At 33.9% G+C, this 26517-nt stretch overlaps 5 protein-coding genes across 6 annotated transcripts; all 5 read right to left on the bottom strand.

Annotated features, from left to right (window-relative positions):
• Positions 1-695: 695 nt before the first annotated feature.
• On the bottom strand, positions 696-2068 carry LOC108226942 (peroxidase 5-like). Its single transcript, XM_017401935.2, has 4 exons — positions 1901-2068; positions 1609-1800; positions 1363-1525; positions 696-1164 (listed from the first exon to the last, which is right to left on the bottom strand). Exons 1-4 carry the CDS (start codon positions 2066-2068, stop codon positions 746-748), a joined length of 942 nt encoding a protein of 313 aa, XP_017257424.2. The 3' UTR covers positions 696-745.
• A 2156-nt stretch (positions 2069-4224) lies between these two features.
• On the bottom strand, positions 4225-5764 carry LOC108226760 (peroxidase 5). The gene is made up of 4 exons (XM_017401755.2): positions 5529-5764; positions 5215-5406; positions 4959-5121; positions 4225-4762 (listed from the first exon to the last, which is right to left on the bottom strand). The coding sequence occupies exons 1-4, from the start codon at positions 5739-5741 to the stop codon at positions 4344-4346; spliced, it is 987 nt and encodes a 328-aa protein (XP_017257244.1). The 5' UTR covers positions 5742-5764; the 3' UTR covers positions 4225-4343.
• A 1079-nt stretch (positions 5765-6843) lies between these two features.
• Positions 6844-13145, bottom strand: LOC108227963 (uncharacterized). Of its 2 annotated transcripts, XM_017403374.2 has the most exons (6): positions 13043-13145; positions 12101-12847; positions 9420-11020; positions 7931-8107; positions 7636-7813; positions 6844-7517 (listed from the first exon to the last, which is right to left on the bottom strand). In XM_017403374.2, exons 2-6 carry the CDS (start codon positions 12819-12821, stop codon positions 7060-7062), a joined length of 3135 nt encoding a protein of 1044 aa, XP_017258863.1. In that variant the 5' UTR covers positions 12822-12847; positions 13043-13145; the 3' UTR covers positions 6844-7059. The 2 variants fall into 2 exon arrangements, with proteins under 2 accessions (XP_017258863.1, XP_063935617.1); XM_064079547.1 differs by lacking the exon at positions 13043-13145 and having other exon boundaries at positions 12101-13000.
• A 1654-nt stretch (positions 13146-14799) lies between these two features.
• On the bottom strand, positions 14800-15904 carry LOC108226787 (heavy metal-associated isoprenylated plant protein 36). The gene is made up of 3 exons (XM_017401782.2): positions 15764-15904; positions 15512-15660; positions 14800-15256 (listed from the first exon to the last, which is right to left on the bottom strand). Exons 1-3 carry the CDS (start codon positions 15766-15768, stop codon positions 14919-14921), a joined length of 492 nt encoding a protein of 163 aa, XP_017257271.1. The 5' UTR covers positions 15769-15904; the 3' UTR covers positions 14800-14918.
• Positions 15905-18279: 2375 nt separating this feature from the next.
• Positions 18280-20287, bottom strand: LOC108225251 (heavy metal-associated isoprenylated plant protein 9). Its single transcript, XM_017400079.2, has 5 exons — positions 19930-20287; positions 19675-19846; positions 19384-19556; positions 19127-19217; positions 18280-19004 (listed from the first exon to the last, which is right to left on the bottom strand). Exons 1-5 carry the CDS (start codon positions 19948-19950, stop codon positions 18526-18528), a joined length of 936 nt encoding a protein of 311 aa, XP_017255568.1. The 5' UTR covers positions 19951-20287; the 3' UTR covers positions 18280-18525.
• Between the last annotated feature and the right edge of the window lie 6230 nt (positions 20288-26517).

Below are 26517 nucleotides of genomic sequence, written 5' to 3'. Positions count from 1 at the left end.
GCCTTCATAGGATCTGGTTAAACTTTTATTTGATCTACTTTTTAAAGTTGATTCCACTTCAATGTTGTAATGAGTCCTCTCAAAGGTTCAACATTCTCATATAAATGTCTAGTTTGTCTCGCTTATAAATGAATCTAAATTTGTTCAGTCAATGATTAACCAGCTGAATCTTGTTCAATCTAGAAGTTCATAATACGCACAAATACTAATTAGGAAGATCAAGCTGATAAGAGTGAATTAGTGTATCTTTCTTCAATTAGAGACGAGGGTCTGTAGGTTCCTGTGCGGTGTTCTCTTTTCGAATTTCATTAGCTAGATTAAAATTGCTGCTTTCCTGCAAATTATCGGTGCAGAATCTGGAACGAATTCATATTGGTTGATACATACTCGTCACTAGTGACAGGGTTTCTGAGTTGCTGTTTCATCTAGTGCGAGCAGTACCACACAATGCGTTAGAACATCTGTATAATAGCTGTTGTCTTAAAGGTCGGGCTTCTGTTCATCTGTACTACCAAATTAGGATTTATTTGGTTTAAATACTGTAATATGTTCTTGCCTAATTTGTCCTCCTGCAGAGTACAAATGTTAATTTAGCAGATATAGTGATAAAGTAGTTGTGTTTAAGGTTACTAAATAGCACATGCTAAGCACTGCATTATCCTTGTCAACTAATTCGCCTGTGAAGAGCTTCTGTCGACTTTATTAATAAGAGTCGTACACTTATTACATATTAAGGGATTTTTTCCTATGAATTAGTTACCCTACAGTTTGATCTTATCTCACCTGCGGTACCAGTAAGAACCCCTATCATACTCAGTTTCACCATTGCTTGTGCAAAATTAACTAGCCAATCCGTATTGTTTGATGCATACTCATTCACTAATGACAGAGTTTCTGAGTTGCTATTGAGAGTTTCATCTGAGGTGAAAACCACACGATGCTTTAGTATATCTGCATAGTAGCTGTTGTCTTGAAGATTTGGGCTTCCGTTCATCGGAACCACCAAATTTGGATTAATGTTTCCCTGTCTGTCTTGAGGACACAGTGCCTTAAGAAACCTTGCAAAACGGGGATCTAGGCTAGGATCTTGACTTGATGTTTGGCTGAAATTGTATAACCTGTCACTGAATGATGTGCAATGTGAGCGTCCAACTGAATGTGCTCCTGCAGAGTACAAAAGTTCGTTATTAGTGACCAACAAGTTGTGTTTAAGATACGAGTAACAATCTGAGACCTTTTATGTTTTGTGGGAGTCTTTTCTGGACAAGATGATTCCATCCCCCAGATTTTTAGGGGAATGAATCTACACTGTCATATTTGATTTAGTGTCTTTGAACCTATAAAAAATTTAGGGTTAACTACCTAGTAGTATGATCATTTCTTCCTGTGATAGTCCCTTCCTCATGAATAATTGAGTAGCTTGATCTACGTTAAATGTTGGTGGAGGTAAGTCAACTGTCTCGGCAGCAAGAGAAACTCTGCCATCTCGCCTCCCTGCTGGTACAGACCATCCCATTCCTCTAGTCTACGACATGCTCAAAAGTTAAAACTTCAAAACATTTAAGTTAATGCAAATCCGTAGTGTGCATGCATGTGTGTGCCCCTTACAAGTTCAGTAGCATCTCTTGCAGCAAATGCAAGGATATCAGCACAAGACACTACGCCTTTACATGTAGCTTCAAGTCTGGCCTTGGCCCTGTCGATGACTTCAAGGCCTCGAAGAGAGATGCCATTGGCTGGACTATCCTTCTCCGCCACATTACTTGCCGTAGAATCTATAAGGATTGATCCATCACAACCCTGCCAATCATAGTTTCAGTTGTCAATAATCCATCGTATGTTTGTTTATGAGTATACTATATCCGATTTAAGAAAAACAGTGCAATTTAATTATACCGACCCTGACAAAGCAATCATGGAAATGCAGTCTGATGAGACCAGCGGCAATACCCCTGTTTAAAAAGAAGGCCTTTTCGACCTCCTGTCTAACAATAGATTCAGCACTAAAGCATGTAGTCTTGTAAAATCCTACTTCAAGCTGCTGTGTTTCCAACACTCGAAAACTCATAAGTAACATAAATGAGGCAAAAATTACTGATAGATTCATCTGATATAGTAGTTGCAGTTGAGTTTAGGATACCTGGTATATGAATTCGATTCAATTTATAGCATTATCATGAATGACTTGGTTCGCAACTTGCAGTTCAGCCCAAATAGCCAGAGTGGAAATAGACAAACAAATTGGCGAAAGACAAAGATCAGATAGATACTCAGAACTCTGACTCAAGTGCATTTAGTTGAATGCTACTTTCTTCTTAAATTTCTGTACGGCGGACTCATTGGTAACTTGACTTGGTCGAATTCTAAATGTCAAAACGAGATACTTTGTTCTTAAATATACAATTTGACAGAATAATTTTGTTTCCATATGTATTTGTATTTCCAAAAAATAAAAAGAATCAAGGCAAAGGACAAACGGAAACAAAGGCCGACTTGTTGATTAGATTAGAAAGAACGTGTTTGGGAGGGACCATGGTGGTGCATATATAACCAAAAGATAGCAGCTCCGGACACAATTATACAGTAATTAACATTAATCTTGTTGCTGGCCGACTTGTGTAATATACTGTAGTCTGTTACTGACACAAGTGCACCGAGAGCGTCCTGAATGTCCAATGGTGTGTGCGCCTGTAATTTATGAAATTTTTGTGCAGAAATCTGATCGGAGTAATAATCTTGTCTACATAGAAAAGATTCACCGTGTGAAAAATGTCACGGTCTCTCAATTTGAAAATATAAGTTGTTTGAGTTTTTAAAAGACGTTTTTAAATGTTTTGATCGAATTTGAAAATTATTATTTGTTGCGTAACAAAATATGGAAGTCCATTCGCAATCATATCTTCAACTCAGCTTTGTATATTACTCCATCCGTCCCATCACGTTCTCTACGCTACTGTTTGGCACATATTTTCACATTTTTATAAAATATTTCATAATATTTTTTTTAAAATAAATTCTGAAAAAAGGTTTGACGCAAAAAAAAAAATTCAAAATATTATTGAACTATACTTTATAAGAGATTCAAAATACACGCAAACAATAAATATAAACATAGGATGGAGCTACCATCTGATCAACTTACATTGATTATATAATGAAATACCCATTGCCTATTTCTCTCGATCAATACCGGCCAGACACTGCATGAATTTTGTTATTTGTACGATTTTACTATCTCTGTATCAGTACGGAAATTAATCGTCAGCGGGCGGCTTTTGGGGGCAAAAGGTAACAAAGCATGACTTGCTGATTCAATTGTGACGTGTTTGCGAGGGACCATGCTGCGCTGGTGCATATATGTGGTCCGAAATTCAGCAGATTTGAACAGAAAACTATCCCGTATATCTATTTTTATATTCCCTAGAAGAGGAGCCTCGTAAACCGAACTCTGATAACATGTTAGAGCAACTCCAATGGCGGTGCCAAAAAGAGTGCCAAAATGTCATGTGGTATGACGTGACATGACACTCTTGTTGGTTCTCTATTGGAGTGGAAAGGATGCCAAGTAAATTTGCCAATTTTTGGCACCCTCCTAAAATGAAAAGAAGTGTGTATATCACCCTAAAGCATATAGTTCCCTATCTTTTTATACTCATATATGTTTTATTTAATGTGGCAACTTTGGTTGCCAATTGTTGGAGTAAATTTTTATGTATAGAGTTGCCAAAAGTATAAATAAAGAGAGAGAAAATAAAATAATAGTACTTTTGATGATGTCAGGGCCGGTCCCAGAGATTAGGATGCCCTAGACGAAAATTGAAAATGGTGCCCCTATTTTTCAAAATCGTAAAGAAAAATTTTACATACATTGAAATCAATACAATGACATAATCAAAAATATTGTTTTAAGATTAATACAGTAAATTCAAATACATATAAATATGTAAATGCATAAATTTGTTAGTATATACTTACATATGTAAAGATTTTTTGGTGCCCCTAAGACAGTGGTGCTCTAGGCGGCCGCCTTGGTAGCCTTACCCAAGGGCCGGCCCTGGATGATGTGTCATTTTAAGCAATTTTACTTCCCATTGGAGATGCTCTTAAGTAATCAACTCATCTAAAGTGTTACGGTGTCGAGAGAAAGGTCACAGTAGGATCTTGTGCTACGACAAACATTATTCGACAATAATTTACTTGTAAACTCTAATGAATCCTTTAGCATTCAAACATAAACTGTAAATTATCATAGGATTTATCTTGTCATTTAGTAGTAGTACAAATTGTTACAACCTGCAAAAAGATTATTGCATGGTAACTTATTAGATACATGAGCTTTTTTACTATGGGTTGATGACCCTGCAGTTGGATCTAATCTCTCCTGCAGTACCTGTAAGCACCCCTATCTTACTCATTTTTACCATTGCTCCTGCGAAATCGATTAGCCACTTGGTATTGTTTGATGCATACTCATTCACTAGTGACAAAGTTTGTGAGTTACTATTCAGAGTTTCATCTGAGGTTAATACCACACGATGTGCTGATATATCCGCGTAGTAGCTGTTGTCCTGAAGATTTGGGCTTCTGTTCATCTGAACTACTGAATTCGGATCAATGTTTCCCTGTCCATCTAGAGGACACTGTGACTTCAAAAACCATGCAAAAAAAGGATCTAAGCTGGGATCTTGACTTGTTGTCGGGCTAAAATTGTACAGCCTCTTGCTGAATGATGTGCAATGTGACCGACCAACTGTATGTGCTCCTGCAGAATACAAAGGTTGGTTTTGCATATCAGTGGCAAATAAGTTGTGTTTAAGAAACACTGTTACAAGACCTTTTAAGTTTTGATGAAGTCTTTTCTTAAAAAAATAATTCCTCTGAGAATTGGTGAGGATTAATTCCGCAGTATCTTTTATAGGATTTCTGTAAAACCATAGTATAGAACTAAAAAGATTCACCTAGTAGAATGACCATGTCTTTCTGAGATAGTCCCTTATTAGCGAATGCTTGAGTAGATTGAGTTACGTTAAATGTTGGTGGAGGTAATGCAACTGTCTCGGCAGCAAGAGAAACTCTCCCATCTCGCCTCCCTGCTGGTACAGGCCATCCTATTCCTTTAGTCTACAAGCAAATTTGAAGTTTAATGCATTAATTAAGTTAATGCAAATTTATGGCATGCATGAAAGATGTTTGTGCGCGGTGCATGTGTCTTACAATTTCAGTAGAATCTCTTGCAGCAAATGCAAGGATATCAGCACAAGAGACTACGCCTCTACATGCAGCTTCAAGTCTGGCCTTAGCCCTGTCAATGACATCAAGGCCTCGAAGAGAGATGCCATTGGCTGGACTATCCTTCTCTGCCACATTATTTGGCGTCGAATCTATAAGGACTGATCCATCACAACCCTGCCAGCCAGCCACAGTTTTTGTCAGTACTATATCATATGCACCACTATCAGAAAAATTGAGCAGTTCTATTGCATGCATAGTTTCATGCATATAGTAATAATTTAGAACTAAATACCGACCCTGACAAAGCAGTCATGGAAATGCAGTCTGATGAGACCAGCTGCAATACCCTTGTCGTCAAAGAAAAAGGCCCTTTCAACCTCTTGTCTAACAATAGATTCAGCATTACTGCAGTTAGTCCTGTAAAATCCTACTTGAAGCTGCTGTGTTTTCAATACCTGAAAACACATGGTATATAACATAACCATAACAAACAATACTGATAGATTCATCTCTTTAGAGTTGCAGACTTGCAGTTGAGTTTAGGATACTGGGTATACAAATTCGGCTCAATTTATAGCAATAGCTAGCATGACTTGGTTCAACTTGTGCCAACTTGCAGTGAGCATGCCAGTAACTTTTGGTACAAAAAAGGACATGGTTTACCCTGTGGAAATGCACAAACAAGTTGGGTAAAGAGGGACAAAGAAGAGATGGATGCTCAGACATCTGACTTAATTGCATACAGTTTTGATGCTACTTTGTAGTTAAATTTCAGTGTGTCAGCCTGCTTCGCAACATGAAGGCAACATAAATTGGTCGAATTATAGAAGAATAGCACAGTTTTTCTATATTTTGAATTCTTATTTTAGGTTAAAAAATATCATTTTTATATTCGACGTATTTACAAATTTAAGTTAAGTAGAGGGAAGGAGGGAAACATTTTACCTGCCATTTTTCATAAGTTTTGTTAACACTCTGATTATGAATGAAAATTTAAAATGAATTAAATTTGTAGTTTAGAAATATAATCATTATTTCTTCCTTCAAACATGATAATTTAAAAGAAACCGTTTTCTTCTTTATTCCTCCGACCAACTTCTATCACAAAAAAGTTTTATCTCATTTTTTATGACCTATAATCATCTAAAATTAAGTTAAAGATCTTTTTAGATAACTTTTTTGTTACATGTAATTTATGAAAAATTTATACAAATTAAAATTTAATTTAAAAATTGCAAATGTGAATATTTTTATCAAGCATATAAATTATTCAAAAGATAACTTCATACAAGTTTCTTACTTTCAATTAGTTTTCTAATATTATGTCAATTATTAATTTATTACATAAATATTTTTTTTAATTTAAATTTTAAAGTCAAAAATCAAACAGCAAGAAAGTCGGACTTCTTTTTCAATAAGAACGTGTCTAGAAGGGACCATCCTGGTGCATAAATGGCCAATAGTCCTATATCCAGCATCTCTGTACAAGCAAAAGAAAACAAACGTTGCAATAGGTATAATTGTATTTCTGTACACATTCTGGTTAAGATTGAACTTACGTTGAGCCACTGCTAGATGCACATTACTTTGTTAACTAAGAGGTCCAGCAAATGGGCACCATAACGTTTAAATTAGACTTGCAATTTCATCAAAAATCTGGATATAACTCCTCCTTATATTACATATATACAATCATGTAGGAGTTAAAATATAGATAGCAATACATCCGTTTGTTTACCATTGCTAAGCAATATCTTCCTTTAGCACGTGTTCACAATCTGATGAAGTGTTCTCATACCAGCCTGATCTGGTCTTCACGTCATTTTTCTAAATTGTTGAAAACGTGGTTAAGTTGTCCGTAACATATGCAGCGGACCCTTCCACTGGTTCATGCTGACAACCAGCCTGAGATGACCCTAAATTTTTCTCACTGTTATGGTCATTGCGATGCACAATACGAGATCCCACTGCCACATCAAAACTTTTGCTCCCAGTTTGACTTCCAACAATTTTGCAGGGAAAACCTGAATTTGTAACATATGGCAGAGACTTCTCTTCCACATTACAAGTGTTTATATTGTCTCCCCGCCTTTTTAGGATTTGAAATCGAGCCATAACAGAAGCTTCAACATCTTTAGCATCACTTCTTGGGCTTGAAATATTATGTTGGATTGGTTCCTTTTGCTTTGGGCTATCATTAGCCTTAGGAGTAGACCCGTTGGTAATGTTTGGGATACGGTCAGGAGGCTCTCCAGAACTGGGTATTTTATCAATAACTGCATCTTCTGAAACATACCAAACAGGAAACAATAAGATACATACAAACATAAGAAAAGGCCCTTAAACGACAGGGCAAGGCATAATCTTTTGATCTAAAACCAATTTCTACAAGGTATGCACAACCTTTTTTTTTGTCCGACTTGCAGTTCTCCATCTGAATCTTCACCTGATCAAAGCGCGCTTTTAAGCCAGTGACACACAACTCAGCTTCTGCATTAAGCCACAGATTTTTGTACAACAGAGTCTCTAGTGATATACTTTCCTCCGACTGGAAATTCTCATCAAAGACGACTTTGATATTCTGCAAGGTTTCAAAGTGGACCAATATTTTAAAATATGCAGAAAAAATAAACCCTTAAATATGTATACACTGATCTGCATTAGTATTTGATGCAAGAAGTCCATTGACAAAAAAGACCTGAACCATATTAGCATGCAACATAGCATCTGCTTCATTCCTTGAAGAATTGAAATCCATATTTTTTTCAGATTGTGTGTCAGATACACCGTGAATCCTTTTCTGTTCATGTCTAGGGTATGAACCAAGTTGATTGCCTACCTCAGTCATTGCATGGAGTCTCGGCTTTGTGGTACCCTGAAGCACAATGAGATCAAAACAAAATTTAATTATACAGCTGAAAAACAGCCATCAAAAATTTAAATATAGAATGCAATTAAGTTAAAAAAAAAAAAAAAAAACTTTAATCATTTCCCAGTTACAGGGTATGTGATGGCTCTGCCCCTGATCATAAGTATCAATTGTGCTCCTTAAAACCTGTAGTTAAGTTACATAATGAAGTGCATTTTTTTTCTATATTGACATTAAGCACTAACCAATTGCAGATTCATTTTCATAATTTTTTTAGCGTTCAAAAGCAAAGGCGATTGAATGTAGAGATTTATGCAATCACTTAATTATATAATCTTCAACAAGTATCAAAGGTAGTCAAAACCGCTTTTTTTCCAGCTCTTGCAGAAAGCAGATGAGTATAGCTTATAAGTGAATGGCATAATACAAAGAGTATGGTATCAAAAGAACTACTTCCTTGAGTCCAGAATTCATTGTATTATGACAAAAACAATGAGTCATTGATGTTGGATGACTATAAAATTACACTCACCTCACCAGTGAGCATATGAAATGTGAAGACTGAAGATGTTTACTGATCGAGCCCTGACTTGATAAGTATACATATAAACTAAAGAGAAGATCATTAAATATATAAGTATACAGGAACACTAGTACGGTGTGGATCTTATATGACATCTTATCATTCTGAACAAAAGCCAGAAAATGAGATATGAATTACTATGTATGACCAAAAATTTATTACACACACACACACACATATATATACATAGAGAGAGAGAGAGAGAGAGAGAGAGAGAGAGAGAGATTACTAATGTAGTCAATTAATTAGGCATTGTTCGCTTGTGGTGCCGTTGTGCTTAATCTTCCATATGTCAAAGCCTTAATAGGTATGCAACATGGAGCTCAAATAATACAACTTAAATATACACCCCACATTTTATTATACTTGTCCATGTCTGAAAAGAATTTGTTTCGAATTAGTTATCCACTTAAAATTACAATGTTACCTTTTAAAGTACTACTTTGTGGTTTATATTTCAAAGATTAAATTTACACCACATACAATTAATTAGTTCGCAGTTTATATCTCCAAGACTAATCCTATACCACAAACAGCTATTCAATTAATTTAGTCGATGTAATAAATAGAGTATATAAAATAATTTTATTATCAATGCTTGAGTTTCTTAATATTTGTAATTTTTCAAACATGGACAATTATTACAGAATGCAGGGATAATTAATTCGCTACATGTATGACAAAGGGATGCAACATAGATTTAGGGTCATTAAATACCACATGAAGACAAGGTACCTCTTCAGGTAAATGAGAAATGTCTGCCTTGGGGAATGATAATTCTTGTCTTGAAGATTGGAGAATTCTCTTGGACAAACACAAATTAATATTGTGGATTGCATGCTCAAGGGTCTTAGAACATTGCTCCTCGAGTCCCCATCCCTTAACAAAGCTAGATGAAACAAGCAACTCTGATATATTATGCAGTGCATCAACCAGAGTTTTTACATTCATTGTTGGATCTAATTCCATAGCAGGTAATTTTCCATCATCTTCTTCAGAAGGGGGTGAACATAAAACATTTTCCACATTGTGCAACGGGATCCAGCAGCCTTCTGAGGCATCACTGGCACTAATCCTAGCATCCATGTCACCAGACTGTAACTGAATCTTACTTTTATGCATAAACTTGCCCTCTTTAGTACACAGAGGCCTTCCCTGACTTTGTATGGAGCCAGAATCACTCTTTGACTTATTGAGCAGATTATGTTGGTTTATGTGGTTTCTAACATTGCTCAAGTTTTGATCTCTGTCTCTCCTATTTTCTTGCACACTACCAGACTTCAATCTAGCTGGATCAGCTACCAGGTGTTCTTTAGTTGGCAAAATGGTACCGAGACTTTTTATCGAAGGAATCAATTTATTGTTATCCACTGACAAGCTCTCTTTCTGGAATTTAAGTCCACCTAATTCACTGGAGAAGCCCATTACAGATTCGTTGTGATCATTAGAGTTGCATGCTTCTAATTCCATCATAAGATTCCGAGGCAGATCTTTTGAAGATTCATACAGAGGACAAAAGCTAGAAGCTGATGCCCCTTTCCAGCATGGTGAATCCTCAGCTGGGTTGTGCTGATCTGAAGTTTCTGTATTATTGGCAGTAAAGGCTTCTGTGTTATTAACAGACAAACCAAAAGCATGAGGAACATTTGTATGGGGAATATGATCTTCTCTTACTTTGATTTCATGATCCACTGAGTTGTTAGAAAGTAACTTTGCCGACACATTTTCATTAGAAGAGGCTGCTGCCGACACATTTTCATTAGAAGAGGCTGCAGTAAATATGTCCCGGTCATACCTGCCTCTGTGAAAGCCAAGGTAGTTCGCATCCAGGAAACCTAAATCAGAGCTTGAGGGCATATGAGGTTCCTTTTCTAGTGCCAGGTTATAGCTACTACCATCCTTCCTGTTAACATCTGTAACATCCCCACTGTCCATACTTTTAGAAGCAACCGTATCTGAGACAGGATATTTTGTTCCAGAGATTGGTCGTTGTATTACAGGTATTACAGAAGTCTTTGTTACAGATATGCAATCCCTGGTGCAAGAATCAAATAGTTGAAAACCTTTTTCGTGTGAACTGTAGGACATATGATGATTACTGGAAAAGGCAACTGGTTCAAGAAAGGGTGATTCTATATGGGATGACGTACTAGTTCCAAAGATATGTGATTTTGAAGAGTTAGTAGGCATTAACCCCAAATTTTGGCACAAATTACTGTCCAGCTGCTCTTTAGCTAGAAAATCAGCATTCCTCTCTCTTCCACGACGAACAGCATGCATACTTTCTGTAGCAGTAGGATTTTCTTTGAACATCGAGTACCTAACAGAGACTACTCCTTGAAATTACAAACAACATGTTAATTTAGCTGTAAATATGATCTGCTTCTTAAGGTCACTCATAACCTGAAAGTTTATATTATGGAAAAAAAATTAAATTTATAACCTAGGAAGTTCGACTACTAAACCACAGATAGCCAACCCTGATCAATGTTCTGGGTCAGCGAGCTTAAAATTGCGCACCTGTTTTAACACAAAATGTATACGCCAAAGGGCTTTCGCAAAATTTGATCGACAACTAGATATCGATCACCTAAAAACCTTCAAATTGGCAATAAAAAGCGGAAACGAAACCAAGGAACACAAAAATGCTCAAGTATTGAGACAATCCAAAAATCATAACTAATGACACATATGTACATGTACTAATGCTGCAATATATACATTTCAAATACTTTTAGTTTTTTTTGGAAATAGTCAATTACAAATACGTAAATATTGACACACAGAGCCTCATTGAGGTTTAAGCCTAGTTATAAATTACTATTGAGGTGTACAAGTACTTCGTTAGAATGATAAGCCACTAGTAATTTACCTTGAGTTGCATATACAAACAGTGGTGCTATGGCCATTGGCCTCTATAAATGTACAAGAAAAAAATGAGCCTGCTTACTTTATTGTAATAAAGCCATATAAATGGCTTCCAATCATGCTACAGCTCTGCATAGTAAACTTACCATTACTATATGCATCTTTGAAATTTTAATAACCATGTAATATATGTCTTCTAAAATTTTGATCATTCTGCTATTGCTATCTTCTTTTGTTAAGTACTTCAACCAAATACTGTTAATGCAAAATATCAATAATCAAATTCATTATAACAAAATCTCGAAACTAATCACAGACTGGAAGAATGGCCTTTAACAAGGCCGACAAATTGTGCCAATAGATGATATCAATGTAATACCAGAACTCTGTTAAACTAAAAACAACATTACCCGAGGAAAATAGAAGAAGAAATTGAAAAATAAACTTTCTTAAAGATAAGTAATGTAAACTTTCTTAAAGATAAGTAATGTAATTGAATGTAAAACCTAAACAGTAATACTTTATATTTACACAGGAATTAGCCATACCTTGTTCCAAGTAATCTTGGTACGCATGTGAACCAGGAAGATCAGTCCCTTTTAGATGAAAACTCCCATCAATGTCACTCCTTTTACCACGCTTTCCTGCCGACAAACCATTCCAATATCCACCCCATGATGATTGGCACTCCAAACTTGACAAGCCTTGGCTGCAATCAACTTGAGATGACCCAACCATCGGTACAAGCCCAGAAGTCGACAACAAATCATGATTACCATTAGCTTCATCCAGGCCCACCAACGATGCATTGTCATCAACTGCTTGTGACACATAAGGACCATAGTATTGCTTACTTCCACCACCATATGAAAACATATTACTCTTGGGATCCATCGTATTAGGGTTTGGAGAAGCCCAATGGACACTTGGTAGATTATTAAGTTCAGAACCTAGGTAGCTATAGTCATTAGCCGACGGCAAAGATGTAGCCTGCAACGAATCATTTTCCGAACTAGTACTACAATACGAGATATAGTCAACCCCGGGCTGTGAAGACTGAGGGTATTGCCAATTAAGCGAGGAGGAACCTAAGGGCACACCATAGGATTGTGAATTCTCAGCAAAATTGCTGAGTGGGTTGGTATTAGTTTTCGACTTGGACCGATCCACACTAAATGGGGGAGCTAAAGGCGATAAATTCGACGAGGATGAGGACGGAGCTCCTCCACTACTCACATACCCAAAACCCATCATATCTCTGTGTGCCATTAACTCAACTAGTCAGATTTTAAACCCTACAAATTTGATCACAAATCAAACACTTAAAAGAACAACAACCATCAAGAAAAGTACACCAAAAACTTGAAATACAACATTCATTATAAGAAATATTGACAAGGGCAACAACATATTATACATGTAACCAAGATTATGATAAGATATGAGCAGATAACATAACAAGATTACAGAGAGAGGGAGAGAGATATTACCTGAAAGAGAACGCAGAAAGCACGTTTATTTTAATTTCTTTCTATATATATATGGAGATTCAAAGTGGTGGTGAGTCGGGTTGTCACTTGTCAGTTGTCACTCGAACCGAATCGCTCCTTTTTGGACTTTTCGTGTTCTAATCTTTCATTTGCTAAACTGCCCCTGTATTTTCACCAAATTACGTTTTTGCCTTTTGGGTCATTGGTTACCGACCAAAATTATTTCTAAATGCCTTGCTACTAAGTAATGAGTTTTTTTGTTAAAAATATTCTATATTTAATAATTTTATTAAAATCGATAATTAATCGTAATTTATTATTGATTAATCAATGTTTTATAAAATCATCGAGTAATTGTAAAATTATTATCAATTAAAAACTATTATAAAATAAAATAATCTAAGACTTAAATAACGGTCTCTTTTTGCACCCCAAACTTATTCAATTTTTCATTAATAATTTAACGAAGATTTGTGAGGTCAACTTCGGGATATTTTCCTTTTATTAATTATCTATTAAATTTTTTTAAATTAACTCTCTTTTTCATAGAAACATTGGTGTTGGCAACTTTATAAACTTAAACCTGACTATAAAGAAAAATCGGTTTAGTTAATAGCCATGAACATGATCAATCAATTCTTGATCAACTGCATGACTTTGATCAGATTGAAGCCAATGAAGCCAATGACTGTGATGTGATCAAGCAGTCCCGAACATGACTAAACTAAAAAGAAAAATTGCAATGAGTTTGATAACCAGTACGTGCTTGGTTTCTATTTCCACTCGTCGTCATTTTCAGCTATAAATTCAACTAAAATCTCGCGTTAATTTCGTTATATTCGCAGGGCTGAAAGAGGTCTTAACTAACAGAGTCTAGTGTCTCACACTACAATAATCTCTGCACTATCAAGCATTGCATTGTCATGCAATTCTGAAACTAATTTAATACTTTTGCTGTTATATGCATGATAATTGGTTTGCAATATGACTTCTGGTGATATGTGATTCAATCTTCTATTACTCCAACTTATTTTCTCCTTTGTTCATTTGTCTCACAAATCATGAGACTGCGTAAACAAATGCAAGAATTACTGGAAACAAGGACAACAGTATAATTCGGATAATCCAATTCCTACAAAAGAAAGAAAAATGGAAGAGTAGTTCAGAAGTAAACAAGAAAATGAGTAGCGGTTGATCCTGAATCTGAGGGAGGTGCAGCAGCGGTGGCAGAAAAACGCGACCGAATCAACACCAGCAGCTCTTGTCTTAACAGTAGCATCAACGCTCTGTATTCTTCCAGGATTTCCACTATTTGTCCCACCCTCATCATCTCCCCCTCTCTGCCTCTATGGTATATCTGTACATTTGTGCATATATATGTCTGATTAATTTATTTAAATATGCATAACCGCATAAATATCAAGAACAAGTGGCATGGGAAGAACATGTGGTAGTTGATGACAACTAAATGTGAAAGATTTTCATAACCAGATTTTATAAGTTGGTGCAGTCATGAAGCCTGCAGTTAACACTATTCATACTCCTTCAGGTCCCGCAATCAATTCGACAAGCAATCCGGTCGGTCTTATAAACACAGTTTTCACTACAATAAAAACGGCTTAAATAAATCGGAAATGGAACAATTATTTTAACATATTAGTCAATTTAGAGCTCAAAAGATTTTTCCCAAATTTATTCTCTGGCAAAAACTGCAGAAGTACACATAGAAGTACATTTACAAATACTTGCGGTAGTGCTTGACAAGAAAAGTTTAGTTGAGGTCTCGCATTTATGTTTAAGACATAATTTCAAAGATAAATACATATTTAAACAAAATTGAATGGGACCTTATTAAACAAAACTAGAAGCTTAGAGCTTAGAATGAGTAAGATCTGATAAACACTTTCTTCCAAGCTTTCCAACTCAAAGACGAGCTGCACCTAATCAAAGTCAAAGGTGGCACTAATTTTTTCGCTTTTCTACGGAGTGAAGAAGATGAAAATGAATGGGCTGCTTCAGCTGCTATTGTGTCTTGCTCTTCTTCTGGTTCTGTGTCCTTGTCTTCTTGTTGTTTCAAGACTAGATTGTCTTCTGCATTCCAGAACAGAGCATCTTTCCTCTTGTTCCTTATGGTATCTAACACATCGTACTTGTTGCATATTCCCCATACGGTCACTTTTTGTTCCTCAAAATTCACTTCTATCGAGTATATTCCTGTCCAAATACATTTGAGAAGATTCATATTTGTCAACAAATATAACAGATTATAACTCTGACAGATATTTTCATCGTCAACAAAATCTAGATGAACCATCGTTTATTTCGAAGGCACCAAACAAATTTTCGAAACACAACCTTATAATTTCAAATTTAAAAAATTTATTATGATGATTTGAGGGGACAATGGCGGTGCCCCTCACTAGATCGACCTGTCCATTATCAGGATCAAGTAGAAGAAAGCAAGCTCACCTTTAAGATGGGCTAAGGCTTTCTTGATTTTCTTCTCACAGCCATATGAATAAAGAGGCACCTTCATTTCCACGTACTGGGCCTCTACCTTCTTCTCCACTTCTCCTGCCGGAACAATTTGCATATCCGCCATTCTTTTCTCGACTTTCCTGTACAATAATCTATCAAAAATATTTATACTATATATTTATATAACTATAGTGTATGCATGTCTATGTCTTGAGCAAGTAGCTTGCATGGGTGCATTCAAACCTCATGTTTCTGCATTTTATGCTCAAACTGCTTTATATACAGTGGATTGTAGATCGACCAGAGAATTTAATACAATACTTTGGAGAAAGCCTTAAGAGATTCGTTAGGACTTGAAAGTGAAGATGTGAGTAGGATCAGTTGAGTAATGAGACCTTTAATTAGCTTTAACATTCTATATCTCATTTCTTTATCCACTTTTGTCCGGGTCGCATGCATGCATGTTCTGATGTTCAGTAGCAGTAAGTATTAGTTCACAAAATATGAATGGCACAGGTTCAATGACATGCATTCTTTTAGTTTGTAGTAGTGGAAAGATGAGTCATCAATGTCTCTGCTTGTACAACATCTCCATTTTATCCGCTTTAATTACATGCTCAACAAAGGCTCTTTTTTGTAGATAAATTTCACCCCATGTGGAAAGCTGCCTTTCTTGCTTAGCAATGAAGTTCATCTGGGAACTGCTTTAAACTATACAGATACTGGTATATCTTATGTGCATGCATGTGATTTTTCCTGGTCGTTTAGGAAGTCAAATTTGTGTCCATTCTCTTATTAGTTTTCCTGCTAAAGAATAATTTAGCTCACGTTAGAAAAAAATATAATTTGTTTAGCTCTGTGTATACATTCACTAGAAAATGTCAGGAAGTCCTAATATATAATTCAAATAATTGTGTCACAATGAAAGTAGTAAATGAGTTTAATCTGATGTACTAAATTGTCTTTATTTTAATTTTATTTATCAGATTAAATGATGAATTAGTAAATGAGTTTAATCTCATGTACTAAATTGATTGTATTTTTAATTCCTTTTATCAGATTAAGTGGGGGTTGGGGCAATCAAATTTAAGTTACAAAACTATACCCCCTCTGATCCATTGATCTATATATATTATATAGGACGTTGGACTTTTTACACATATTTTATTTTTAAGAAGTCTGACTATATGTTTAAAATCAGTATTTTTTAAAGGAAATTGATAAATAAGCTCCAAATTTTACTATTTAAGCTCCAGTTCAATTTTTAAATAGTAAATATGAGTAAATTTTGGATTTGGAGCTTAAATAGTAAAATGTGGAGCTTATTTATCATTCCCTTTTTAAATTTTATGCTTCTTAATAATAATATTTATATTACATTTTTATTTAAGAAAAAAAATTATAAAAATATTAATATTTTTTATATAATCAAAGTATCTAAACTTACGTGTAAAAGATCAAACGTCTTGTATAATAGAGCAACCAGCAAGTACTTTATAAGAGGTATCAAGTAATGCAAAAGAAAAAAGGTATGAGACAGAGGTAGTATAGTCTTGTACATTTAATCATGACTGGGTTAATTTAATTTATTCATAAAATTTATATTTTTATTTATAAGAAAAATAAGAGATATTAATAATCTTACAAATATTTAAATTTATAAACTGTTATATGTGCCTGTATATTTACTTGAAAACAAGTCTCTGGGCTTGTTTGGTTGAGAGAAGTAGAAGCTGTTTCTAGTTTCTGCTTCTCTTGACCCGTTTGTGTAAAGAAGTAAAAGCACTTATAAGAAGTTGAGAATACTAGCTTCCCTCTCATAGTTTCTGCTTCTTTCCCAAACACTTTATTAACTTATTTACTTTTTACTTCTATCCACTTCTCACTTCTTTTAAGTTAACCCAAACGACCCCATTATATTTCATAAAAATTCCCAAACACACCCAAGCTTGAGATTCCCTTTGACCCACCATGTGAAACAAAACAGTTTTTTTTTTTTGCAAGGACAAAACAGTTGAACATTAAGAAAAAGAAATACTCACTAAGCAGGTGAGAATACAAAAGTTAATTAAGTAATTTGTCTTGTATGAGTTAAATATGAACGCCCTTTTAAATTCTTTTAGCTAAATTTAAATAAATTACAATTCTCCTTTTATCTCTTTTAGAAAACCGAATATATGAGATAATTCATATAAGGAAAAAGTTTACACGACATATAAGATTCCTGAACTTGAGTTTTAGTCTGAAGTCAATAATTATGTATGAATCTCGTAACTCAATTAATCAGATTTACTTTTGGCAAATACTTATAACTATTAAATCATAGTCCTTTTATTTAAAATATATATTATTATAATTAATTAAAAGAATAAAATAGGATTGTTCCCAAATTGTGTCCACCACCATGCATCTCATATTCGTGAATGTTATAAAAGACGATCAAACAGTGGAGCGTTTGTTCATGTTTGACGAGAACCTTGTATTGGGTGTTCATATTTAGATTTAGAGTAGCTCTGGAACGAACACCTCGTTCCTTTCCGCATCCCGTAAAATTGATAATTTGAAAGTTTTTTTAAACAACTTATTGAAAAAAATAAAATAAAATTTTTAGTTCTTCTTCTTTCCATTTTAATTTATTTATACTTAACTTGTGATCTTTGTCAAAATTTCGTACTTCATCTTTCATCATTTCTCTACCATTCTCAAACTAGACTTCTTCATTATTACTTGGGCACATCTCCAGCCAAATTAAGCAATGGTGAATGCAACAGACTCCGTAATGTAATATATATATAAGATCGAAAATTATTACATAAAGTAGAGCATACATATGTATCGATGTTTCTCCAAAAATATCACATCGACATCCACTTATACAAATGTAAGTAAACGCACACCACCACCAATCACATATATATAGCTACATATAACCGCACAGCTATACACCTATACCAACTGATTTAGCGATCAACCAATAAAACATCTTTATTTATAATAATATATTTTTACGAAATAACGCACGCATTTGGATTTTCATCCGAAAACAACTGAGGAGCTGGGATTCTCTCAATCATGTAAACCGGCTGATAGTAACTACTGTACATCATTCTCTGCATCATTGGTTCACCGTTGATTGTGTTCACCATCACTATCTCTTCCTCCTTCGCCTCCGCCTCCGCCGCCACGTCACCGCCGTCTTTCTTTGCTTCTTCAGGCAGTGGTGGTGGTGCGGCTGCAGCAGCTTCGCCTTCTTTTTTCTCTTCACCGCCACCTTCTTCTTTCTTTTCTTCGGCAGCCGGTGGCTTCTCCTCCTCCGGCTTTGCCGGTTCTTCTGCCGGCTTTTCGGGTTCGGGTTCGGGTTGTGGCACGATTTTCGCTTGTTTTTTGGTGCGTCTGTAGACGTAATCTACCAGCTTTTCTCCGTCCATTGTTCCTGTTACGGTTACTTTCCCTGAACTCAGCTCAGTTTCTACTGTTCTCACTCCTGCAATTAAGATATATAATAAAATTGATTAAATAAGCTAATAAAATGTCACATGTCAATAATATTAATGTCACGAGATGAGCAAAAATCGAAACGGAACATAAACATTTCAAAAACTATACCTTTCATTTTGAGTATTTTCTTCTTAAGTTGGAGTGCACAGGCTTCACAATGCATGTTGACATTAAGCTCCACGGTACTTGATTCACTCACCTGAATATTTAAGAGGAAAAAATACTGAGACCTTGCAGTAATATAGAGTATACTATCAGATATGTATGCAACGAGAAGAAGGCGTTATTTAGATCACGACATTTCAACCCGATTAATAGAATTAGGATTTAGGAACGAGAACGAGATTTTAATATAAAACACATACCTGTGAAGCAACAACTTCAGGTATGGGTTCACCCTCAGCAGCAGGGAGTGGGGACAAAACCTTAGCTCTTCTCTTAGTTTTCTTCATAATCTTGGTGCAAATGGCCTGAGGCTCCACTAATCCCTTTATTGTCACTTGGTTCTGCCCCATATCAATAATAACCCCTTCAACTCCTGTAATTTCAATAATCCAATAAACGTTAATTTATCATTAATGATTAATTAATTAATTTATCGCAAATGATTAATTAATTAATTAATAGTCTGGTCTAAATGCAGCATCCTAGTGTACCTCTCATCCTCATAATGGACCTCTCAATTTTCTTGGCACATCCAACACAATGCAAATCCACAAACAGCACAACTGGAGCAGGTGGCTTCGCTTCTTCTTTCTTTTCCTCCTCTTTCTTTTCTTCTTCTTTCTTCTCCTCCACTTTCACTTCTACCGGAGCTTGTTCTTGTTCCTATAAACATATATACACATGTTAATTAATCACCAATTAATATATTAATCAGGATTTAATAGCATTAATACATGCTCACAAACCTGCTTAGCTTCTTCACCCATTGTCTCTAAAAATGTTAATAACCAAATTCACAAGAACCTCAAAAATATAATCTCAAAGGATTAATTGTAGTGAGATGAGTGAAAGAGGGGAAGAGGGAGGTATGAATCAGAATGATGCGTTATATTTATACACGGAATAAAGGTGATGAATCAACTGCTGATTGCATGGAATTTTGGGAATGGACGGTAGAATTATTAAATATTACTAATAATTTAATAATAATAATAATATAATTTATTATTCATAGTATAAAGCAAAAGCCTTTCTCTGTGATTGCAGAGCACATGCAGAGCCACTAAGGCACTAACTAATACAAGGAGGGGCCTCTTTTATTTATTTATATCACTTGATCTTAGCGCCCTTATTTTATAGGGTTATTCCAATTTAGAGGCAGCCAGATTTCTTAACCAGACAATCCAAAATATTACTCCCTCCGTTTCAAATTACTTGTCCACTTTCAAAAAATCACATAGTTTAAGAAAAGTGGATTTTGAGAAAAAAGAGGTGTAATAAGTCATTAATTGAACCTAATATGTGGTATAGAGTTGATCTTGGAAATATAAATTTGAAATATGTGGAGGAGAGTTGATTTTGGAAATATAAATTTGCATTGAAAGTTGAAGTGGACAAGTATTTTGAAACAAAACTTTTTTTCTAAGGTGGACATGTATTTTGAAACGGAGGGAGTATTCAATTAATAATCAGGTGCCTTTGCCTACCAGTTTCATTCATCACATTTCATAAAATAATAATAACAATAAATAAACATACTTAATTCTGAACATATGTTTCGCTCTTTGCGTGTAAGTTCCAACATTTCAACTATTCGAGATTCCTAACTTTTTTATTTTTCTATATAATTAATGCCCTCTTTTCAGTACTGTAAATGACTGAGAGTAGAAAAGGAACCCTATCTAATTTCAGTACTCCCTCCGTCCCCTTTTACATGTCCCTTTTGAAAAAAAATTTTGTCCCAAATTACTTGTCCACTTCTCTTTTCAAAGCAACTTTTTGTATGTTTTTTCAAAATGTAACAACTTCTAATGTTTGACTAGCATATATATATACACAACTTTATCTAATTCATCACATTTATTAGGGATATGTATGAAAACAAGATATCCACCTAACATTTTCTTAAGATGCGTTATTTTTTCAAAAGGGACAAGTAAAAAGGGACGGAGGGAGTATTTTTTTTCTTTTGAAAAAGTAACTTTAAACGCATTTTCAACTTTTTTTCCCCCTGCGGATGAGTCGGCAAAGCAAGTGTACTATAACGTGTGTTACTGTGTGTAATTATAATTTTTCCATATATTTTTCTTTTTCTTTAATTTCACTTTGGTGGTCGATATAACTTTGGGGACACCAAAGTCCTATGATTTGCGTGTAAAGATCTGTTTTTTTATTTAGTATATAGGTGGTCTCACATGGGTTGCTGCCTCCATGTCTCGTACCTTGGTCTCCACGAGTTATGAGTCACCAAGGTAAAAAAAGATTTTATTTCAGAAAAATTAATATTTATAGAATATTTATAATAATAAATATTTAATGGATATTGAATATTTATTATTTATAAAAATAAATTATTTATTTAAAAAATCAACATATTCACATATCTTTTGAAAGATAAATAATTTATTTTAGAAAACAAGACAAACCAAACATAGTCAATATGATCAAATAAGGGGATTAGAGTAAAAAACAGGATATTTTAGTATGATACTCCCTCCGTCCCTATTTATCTGTCCACTTTTAACATTTTCACGCACATTAAGAAAATTTAAGTTTGATAAGAAACTTCCATCAATATCCTTATTTAAGGCCTTAGAGCAACTCCAGCAGCTTCTCTATTTGGAGTCTTAAACCAAAATATGAGGAATATGGGAAAATAATCCACTCCAACAGTATCTTAGTGATTCCCTAAATCACTAAGATCCACTAGCCATCCCTTATCTTTAGGGAACCTCTCTCCTCTCCTAAATCTTATTTTATAATAAATTTTGAATACAAACATGTTCTCTCTCTTCACCTATTGCAATAATGGTAACTTTTAATAATAAAATAGTATATAAGGAATGAATATAAGGAATATTGTTGGAGGTGAGAATAGCTATTATTATCTTAAGTCACTAGGATCCAATATTTTATATTATATTTAAGGAATGAGCTAAGCTGCTGCTGGAGATGCTCTTAGTTGTAGGAAAATACTAGTGGGATTACTCCATTATCCAATACAAATTTGATGAACCATTGAATAATAGTCATGATATTTATAGCTAGAAGAACAAAGTCAAAGACTCTTCACGTTATTAAATGAAAAATTTTGCTTTGGTTATATAAATGGACAGATAAATAGGGACAAGTTTTTACTTCCAAAGTGGACAGATAAATAGGGACGGAGAGAGTAACTGATAAAAAAAAGTCTATATTCACGTCAAATATAATATATATATTAAAAGAGTGGAGTTCTTTTCACAAATAGAGAACTTACCAGGTGGTTAGTGCATGATATATATATATGAAAATGTAGTTAGACAAATAAGTTTGCCACGATTTATGAATATCCACCACCCACCTAATTACCTTATTGTGGATACATGTAGATGTCACTTTTGTTATCATATCCATTACCACACATTTCTTTCACAAAAAGTAAAAAAATTCATCTTGACAAGTTTAGTTCAGTTATTTCATCTTGTCACAATAAAGGGAAAACTTGGGATTTAGAGAAAGAAATGTTCACATCTCAACCAACTCAACCAAGCTTTTCAGCCGTGGAAATGACTCAGCTTCGGGTACCACTTCATCATACCTGGTGGAATTCAATCGACTTGATGTGACAAACTAAACAGGTTAGCCACATAAAAAGAAGGTGAGTCGATTAATTAAATAACTAACTAGCTTTTTTAGCTTGACCTAAATTATTATCTATTTCATTAATCTTCGGCAATGTATATTACTTAAGTGGTGTTTGCTTGAACTAATAAGTTAGAAATAATTTATTGATCATATCGTTTGAATTTATAAGTCATTTTTCGATTTATAAGTTAGAGCCTGAGAAATTAAAATTTTTGCTTTTTTAGTAACTTATTTTTATTTTTGAAATTTGAATACAAATATGTAGAGGACCACTTTAATAATAATTTATTATCATATTAATAATTTTTATATCCAATAAATTGTAAATACCAAAAAATTATCCAAATCTGTAGAATAAAAATCACCCCTCACTTATAACTAACTTCTCATACATAAATTATAAATATATTTTTTAAATTAGGTCAAACAATCCTAATTTTGACATTTTTTGACATGAACAATCAACCAGCCGATGTGGACCACTGTGCAGGGAACCGAGTTCATTACTACTCCCTCCGTCCCTATTTATCTGTCCATTTTGGAAGTAAAAATTTGTCCCTATTTATCTGTCCATTTATACTTTCAAAACTAATTTAATGATAGTTTTTCAAATATATCTCCATAATTTCAATTTTCAAGGCTTGACTTATTTAAAACTTGGTTGAATTCATGTTTTCAAGACATAAAGTAGGGGTATTCTACCATTTTCAAGATATTAATGAGAGGTATTTAATGAAAAAGTTTATGCAATCAATTATTTTTTGGTATGTGTTTTTTTTTTCCAAAATGGACAGATAAAAAGGGACGGAGGGAGTACTCAGTTAATTAGCAGTAAACCCTTGCTGATTAAGGAATAGCCATGGGGGAGTAATTAGCAATACACGTGGGACCAAGTAATTATAGTAGAAACTAAAGGTGATTAGCAGCATCTAGACAGTTGGTTCGTGTAGTTAGTAAAGCAATCATACTCAACCACCAATTAATTCAACTTTTTCTCAGACTACATTCTCAACTCCACATACATAAATCGATTTTTCTATGTCGCTGATGACAGAATGATTATTTTAACAATTCATCATTACATACGTTGATTAGTAGATCTAAGTTAAGTAATTTGTGAGGTTTACAGTTTTTTTGTGGCTAAAGAAGATACTTAAATAGCTCCATTCGAAGAATTTAACAGGTTTTGACCTACGATGCTATGAAAGATTAAAAAAGAGGGGAAGATGGATGGTCCCGACGTGCCGTTGGTAAAAAGAGCTATTCTGTTTTAGACCACTTACTCAACTTGAGCACAATTAAAATGTAATTTTACGATCTGTCAAAAAATAATAATATAATTTTACGAACATTGCGTAATCCTTGTCCACCATAAAAATATATGCGTATGAAATGCTCAGGCAAAACATTTAATCTAAATATAATCATTGATAACTGTAATTTTACGAACATTGCGTAATCTTTATCCACAACAAAAATATATGCGTATGAAATGTTCAGGCAAAACATTTAATCTAAGTATAATCATTGATAAAACTGTATGACTATAATTGGCTAATGAGAAAACTGGGTCGCGGGTGCAGTAAGGCATGGTGCCCTCAAGCTAGGGTTCATGTCACAGCGGCACGGGCATGCCAGATTGGGCATGCCCGACTGGGCATGCTTTTTGTCCATTTGACATGCTTTTTTACTAATTTTTTATATAAATAATAAAATTTATATAAATATTATATCTTATAAATATTGAAAATTTTAAATATAGTCCAATTTCATAGTTAAATATTAGATAAACTACTAATATAAGCTAAGACTGTACTAAGTTTTGTTCTTAATATTTACTAACTTTTGTTATATTTGTAAGTGCACTTTAGTATCAATCCTGTAATGATGCAGCAGTTTTTGCTATATATAATGGAAAATGGCATGTCATTTGGGCATGTCTTTTTGTAAAATACATGTCTATAGGCATGCCAGTGAGAACTGCCGTGACATGTACCCTACTTCAAGCACTCCTCTTTAGATTAAAATAATTTATAATATAAAATGAAATGAGTGAATATAAACAGCCTGCATTGATAAAATTATTTTTAATTTTATAATTGTAATTATTTTAACCTCAAAATATAATACACATAAAACTCCTGATTAAAGAGGATACTTAAAAACTCCTGATTTATAACTGTTTTGTTGGCTTTTATATTTTATTATGATTGTAGATGTACATTATTGCATGTTTGTTTCTCTTCTCTTCTGATATAGAAGTTGTATAGGGTTTTTTCGGTGATCAAATTCATTTGTAACTTCGTTGGAACTTGTTCGGATTAGGCTGTGAATTTTGTTGAGTGTAGTAGTCTATATTTTTCTAACTTGATTTATCCTAGCCGGATTTGATGTGGTTGTCGGTCACAATATTAGTCGAAAACGAGGTGTGTTTTAGTTTTTATGTGTTCTTTGTGTTCTTTGTGTTCTTCGTAGTTCTTGATTTGTTGATGTGTTTCGTGTGTATTTGATCTCCTACATTATAAATTTTAGTTTTCAAATTTGTTTTTAGCTGCATGTACGAATAAATTATTGATTTTTATGATTTGTATATGTATTATTTTAATTATGGTATAAATTTATATATTGTGCATGTATATATGTTAGTGTGCAATAATTTTGGGTAGGAAGAAATTAAATACTTCAGTTATACATAAGGTATTAAATTTCATGTAAATGCGATTTATATTTACCCAAATTAGGGATTAATTGATTCCATTCATGTTTTTTGAAAAATTGTGTGTTTGGTAAGTGTTTATGTGCATTTATTCCGCTTAATTGGCATATTAAATTTGTTAATTTATTAATATTTATGAATATTTATTGGGTGCCATAATTGATGGCTTTTATTAGGTCTTGATAACGTTCAAGGAGTTGTATCAATTTTGGTGGCCATAATTGGTGGCATATATTTTTGGACCAATATTGGTTGGCATGATTATCGTCCTATTGTCCTAAATGAATATTTTGCGGTTAATTTTGTTCTTGGATTAATAATTTGAATTTATTAATTCTTATACTTTGTGATGTTATGATAACCCTTTTATTGACTAATTAGATAATTAAATAATTAATTTACGTTGATCGGGATATAAATATGATTTAATTTGTAATTTCCCTCTTTTCCTAACAAAAAACTTTAATTTTTGTTTATGTATTTTTGTTCCCACAAGTAAATATTAATATGTATTACGATTTCTTTATATTGCGTGTCTAACCAAAGTTCTTACTTTGGTTAGACATTATCACTTTTCATATTTGTATCGTATTTTTATTAGTTCTAAAATTTTTATTTTTGAATAAATTGTTATATTATTATATTTATTTTTGTCAGGATTTATATATCATAATTGGGTTTATTTTCCCCAAAATAATTTTTTTCTTTAATTTATCATTCTTATGTTTGTTTTTGCTTGGTTTGTTTTTCAGGATCTTGGAGAGAGACCTTACGGGTTTTCTTATCAGACTTTAAAGTCTTATTATCTAAACGTCCGGAGATATCTTTGCGTATCTTTCGGTTAGATGATAAACTTTATTGGATGAAAGTAATCCCTGATGCGGCTATTGTATCTATGATACAACTCATCTACGAGTATGTAGATCAAAAAAAAAGAAAAAGAAAAAGAAAAAAAGGAGGGGGGGGATACTTAAAAACGAAACATTGACAG

This window comes from Daucus carota, chromosome 6, assembly GCF_001625215.2.
Source record: "Daucus carota subsp. sativus chromosome 6, DH1 v3.0, whole genome shotgun sequence".
NCBI lineage: Eukaryota > Viridiplantae > Streptophyta > Magnoliopsida > Apiales > Apiaceae > Daucus > Daucus carota.
This window is presented reverse-complemented; position numbering and strand designations above follow the sequence as displayed.